Genomic DNA, 4,798 nt, shown 5'->3' with positions numbered 1-4,798 from the left:
GCAAATAGGCTGCGGTGACAGTTGCACACTTAAGCCTTATGTGCGTGTTCGTTTATATTCAGTCCATTAAGGATACAAATTGTATTTTGACCGAAAATGATACTTGGTGTGGCGGACAGCCTGTACGGCCAGATGGGAACAGGTCGTGTGTTCGATCCTGTGCGTAGCATTATTTTGCGTCCCAATTTCCTCCCTGACTGGTGGGGCCTAAGTGCCATAGTGACGTTTCATTCATTTTTTCAAAAAAAATTATTAAGTGTCATGTTGTGAGTAAAATAAAATTTCAGGGTGGGTTTCACCAAAAACCGAGGCACACGCCCTTGCATGTACCTTCCAGTCATCGACGCTGGGTCCCACGCCATGTTGGCGCGCCTCGTCATCACTCTATGCATATACAAACACGATTAGCACAGTAGATGAATGCCCAAGCCAAGTTCTATCACCGATTCAATGTATGCCACAAGTTTTAGCACAAAACTGACTTTCCTCGCCAAGTTCAGACACCTGTGGTGTAATTGACTCATTTTAGAAAGCAAGTTGTAGTTTGTTCCATTAAGACAAGTGTTTATAGACCCTAATGGCATTTCCCACGCAATTCCATGAGACACCATACTAGTTTGGATTTAAGGTGGTGTTTGGTTTTCTAGTACTAGGACTTTTTCTAGTCTCTGTGACTTTTTGAAAAAGACTCTCAAGGAGGTGCTTCTAAGGACTTTTAGCAAAAAGTCCTAAAAAAAGTCCCACCCTGTTTGGTTTGCTAGGGACTTTTTCTAGTCCCTACACCAAAAAGTCCCTAGAAACAACCCCCCTAAATCTGATTTGTATGCATGAAAGTAATCAGTTTTTGTGTTAGAAATCAGAGTTTTGAGGGTCTCCGTGAAGATGCCATAACGGACATGCTTGGCTCCCGCCAAGACCCACGTCGTGGCATCGTTTCTTCCTCTTCGAGATAGCAAAAATGGAATCCGAACATCATGATCACTGGGAGCGATAATCCTGACCGGCAAAGCTAATTTAAACCACGCACAAGTTCACTCCTTTAGGAGGCTAATAAATCTCTTGAAATTCTCATACGACGAGCCGCCCACGCCGAGACTCCTGCGAGCTGCGTCCCTGAGCACCCGTGCCCTCTCTGCGATCCCGTGGTCACCCATGACCTGTTCCAGCTTGGTGTTCACCTCCTCCTTGGTCACGACCCCATCTTCCCCAGGCGACACGGCCAGGCCGGTCCTCCAGATGTCGCAGATGTAACTCCGGTTGGTGTACTGGTCGACCTTCAGTCTGGACCAGCACAGGAAGGGCACGCCGTTCCTCACCCCTTCCATCGTCGAGTTCCATCCGCAGTGGGACACGAAGCACGCCACGGCCCGGTGCGCCAGAACCTTGCGATACGAACATCACGATGGATCATGGAATGAAAGTCGCAATGGAATCAGTGGTCAAGACAATGTCGACTGCGCGCACCTGCTGCTGGGAGCACCAGCTGACGATCATGCCCTTGCCGGCGACGCGCCCTTCGAACTCGTCGAACCAGGCCTTGCTGATGCCGGCGCCGGACGTGAAGTCCGGGCGCACCACCCACAGGAAGGGCCGGCCGGTGAGCTCCAGCCCCTCGCCGAGCTCTCGGAACTGGCGGGGCTCGAAGACGGTGGAGGTGCCGAACGCCACGTACACCACGGAGCTGTCGGGATGCGCGTCGAGCCAGCCGAGGCACCTCGTGTCCTCCGGCAGGAACTGCCCCACGGGCTTTCCGGGGTCAGCGAGCAGCGGGCCGATGGGCAGTATGTCGGGGAACAGCTCGAACGCCGTGGCCTCCGCTTCGAGGAACGAGTTGCAGACGACGACGTCGGCGAGGCAGGCCGCCTCGGTGTTCCGGCACACCAGCTGGAAGGCCACGTGCTGCACCTCGGGCCCGCCGTCGACGCTCCACAGCATGTGCGACGTGTAGACCGGCGGCATCTCGGGGGCCAGCTCGACCGCCTCTCGTCGCTTCGGGACGCCTGCATTTATATATTCAGACATCACATTATCCTCTGATCTGACGTGCTGTCTCATCAAAGGAAAAAAAAAAGCGATCTTAACCTGTGTGACATTGGATGCATAGACAACAAATCGTAAATCCCAGCCTTGATTTTCGTTTTCGTTTGAGCATTGAAAAATTCAGGAGATTCTCGTACCTTTGTCGTCGAAGAAGCCATCCTCTATGAGCTGGGGAATCCTGGACAAGGTCCCAAGGCATGCAGCGGACGCCGGGAAGAAGGAGGCGACCCGAACGCCGAGCTTCTTGGCGACCTCGAAGCACAAGGACCCCAGGTTGGCGTCGGCGACGAGCCACGTCACCTTCTTCTCCTTGATGAGCTCCTCCACGTAGCCCGGCATGCACCGGGCGAGCGCGTCCAGGACCTTGCCGAGGTCCCGGCGGTCGTCCCCGTCGGCCAGGCCGTCCGGCATGGAGACCAGGTGGATCCCGTCCACCGTGGCCTGTCGCAGTCGCAGGGCGCCGAGGACGAGCGCGTGGGTGGGCTCGGTGCAGACGAAGGTGACCTCGACGCCGTGCTCCACGAGGCGGTGCGACAGCTCCATGAGCGGGGTCACGTGGCCCTGCGCCGCGAGCGGCAGCACCATGACGTGAGGCGCCGCCGTGGCCATGCCGAACCGAAGCTGAGACTGCGAGATCGGCCGTGTGCCGATCTAGTTTTGGATAAGTGTGGCAGCTAGTCCTAGTAGAGCTTAGAGTGGAACTGTCACTCACTCACTTCCGAAAACATTTCAGAGAGCGTACGCACCCCGGTCCAGCTATCTCGACCGTCCGTACGCGCAGGGATCCGCGTCGTCCTTTAGCCACTAAAACAGGCATTGCCACCCACGGGTCTGTGATCAGCCTACGTTGCAGGAGGCTACTGTACCGGAGACTAGCTGCGCACCCAGCTCAAAGACATATGCGTCTTGACAAATTCGACAGAAACTCATGCAGTCATGCACCCAGCGCATGGGGACAATAGCTGGCCCGTCCGGGTGTGATGTTGCATCCGGGCTGCAGACGTCTCATAGCTTTTTAACCATTTTTGTAAGGAGTGTAAGGGGTTGCATGGGTAATGTTGTTTAAAGAAAACAAAAAACAGGTAATATGTTTCAGCGGGCGGGGCTTTCTCTGTCCTTTCATTTTTCTCTCTTTCTTCACTTTTTTTTCGAAAAAACTTCATATCTATTCATCTTCAATCATGGCAGTACAACGGATACAAGAAATAAAAATTACATCCAAATTCGTAGACCACCTAGCGACAACTACAAGCACAGAAGCGAGCCAAAGGCACGCCGCCGTCATCGCCCCTCCATCGCTAGAGCCGGGCACAACTTGTTGTAGTAGACAGTCGGGAAGTCGTCGTGCTAAGGCCCCATAGAACCAGCACCACAGAACAGCAACCGCCATCGATGAAAAATAACGTAGATCCACATGATCCAAACCGAAGACACGAACGTAAACGAACAACGACGAGATCCGAACAAATCCACCAAAGATAGGTCTGTCGAAGACACACCTTCACACGCCCACCAACGATGCTAGATGCACCGCCGGAACAAGGGCTAGGCGGGAAGACTTTTATTTCATCTTTAGGGAGCCGCCGCCGTCTCGCCTTCCTGAATACAAGGAGATATGGATATAACGTTTGGACTATACGAGTCAATATGAACAACCCAAATAGCGAGGACGAACAGAAGAACGAATACGTGGCACCATGGAATACAAGGAGTAGGCTCACGCTGACAGTTTTGATGGGCCACACACATCATATGTTGCGATGAAATGCCTCACTTTAAATTTTTCTACCCATAAAAGTAAATAATAGAAAAAGAGATCAGAAAGATGGACATTTGCGAATACATTGCAGACTGCTCACACATCACATGAGACGTCAGAATAGAACAAATATGAACAGGGGTCTAAGCCCGTGGCCAGCCTACCCATAGGTCCTACGCAACTAGCAGAACAGGACATGGGTAGCACAGTAATGGCCGTCCTAAATGATGCAACCACGCGCATATCTCCAGGTACATGAAGCTCAGCCGACCGCTAGGATAACCCGACCCGGATGCCTAAGCTCAAAAAGTCCACATTCCACTCACTTCGCTGTAGGGCCACCGTATTTCATGAAAAAAACGTTCCCCCCGCTGTCAGCTTAGACCCACTTGAAGTGCCTCCTTATTACGCACAAAAAATGAATACTCCCCCGGCTAGCTGGGACTCACCTTGGTGGGAGGCTGACTTGTGGGCCTACTAAGTTGACGGGGACGAAGGGCTTTGTCAACTTAGTCAATATGAATGATTCTAGCTCCAGTGACCGTACGATGTCCATCCAACGGCCGTAGTGCTTCTTCAACCTCTGGTCTTCTTGCTCCAGCCGCCCAAAGTAGCGCCGGTCGTGTCGCATGCTCCTGCCTCCCGTGGACAGCTGTGCTGCCGCGGAGGCCTCACCGCCCCCTACTATTCCCACCGATGGCCAGGCCCTGCGGCGATGGCAGCCTCACACCGCAGCTGAACCAGTGAACCATCGTACTCCTCTCCGCGTGGGCGTCCACTACCACGTCTTCCCCAGCTCCGCATCGTCCCCTTCCTAGGCCTCGCCGTCGTCCACCGCCGTGGTGCTCTCGACGCGACGTGGTCAATGTGGTCAACGACCGACTTCCATTGGAAGAGTACTGTGCGTGGAGACGCTGACAGCTGGGTCCATGGCCGCACCAAGGAAGTGCCTCCTTATTACGCGCAAAATAATTATTCCTCCACCTAACAGTGGGGACC

At 53.6% G+C, this 4,798-nt stretch overlaps 1 protein-coding gene across 1 annotated transcript; it reads right to left on the bottom strand.

The window, feature by feature from the left end:
- Positions 1 to 841: 841 nt before the first annotated feature.
- LOC123149996 (UDP-glycosyltransferase 83A1) lies at positions 842 to 2,922 on the bottom strand. The gene is made up of 3 exons (XM_044569792.1): positions 2,178 to 2,922; positions 1,465 to 2,000; positions 842 to 1,382 (listed from the first exon to the last, which is right to left on the bottom strand). Exons 1-3 carry the CDS (start codon positions 2,647 to 2,649, stop codon positions 1,032 to 1,034), a joined length of 1,359 nt encoding a protein of 452 aa, XP_044425727.1. The 5' UTR covers positions 2,650 to 2,922; the 3' UTR covers positions 842 to 1,031.
- Between the last annotated feature and the right edge of the window lie 1,876 nt (positions 2,923 to 4,798).

This window comes from Triticum aestivum, chromosome 7A (assembly GCF_018294505.1).
Source record: "Triticum aestivum cultivar Chinese Spring chromosome 7A, IWGSC CS RefSeq v2.1, whole genome shotgun sequence".
Taxonomy (NCBI): domain Eukaryota; kingdom Viridiplantae; phylum Streptophyta; class Magnoliopsida; order Poales; family Poaceae; genus Triticum; species Triticum aestivum.
Note: the sequence above shows the minus strand (reverse complement) of the source record. Positions and strands in the feature narration are given on the sequence as shown.

Coding starts and splice junctions, on each gene's coding strand:
- LOC123149996 (XM_044569792.1), bottom strand. CDS start 2,649: ATGGCCACGGCGGCGCCTCACGTCATGGTGCTGCCGCTCGCGGCGCAG. Junction 2,001..2,177: donor TGGCTTCTTCGACGACAAAG/GTACGAGAATCT, acceptor ATATAAATGCAG/GCGTCCCGAAGCGACGAGAG. Junction 1,383..1,464: donor GCTGGTGCTCCCAGCAGCAG/GTGCGCGCAGTC, acceptor TCGTATCGCAAG/GTTCTGGCGCACCGGGCCGT.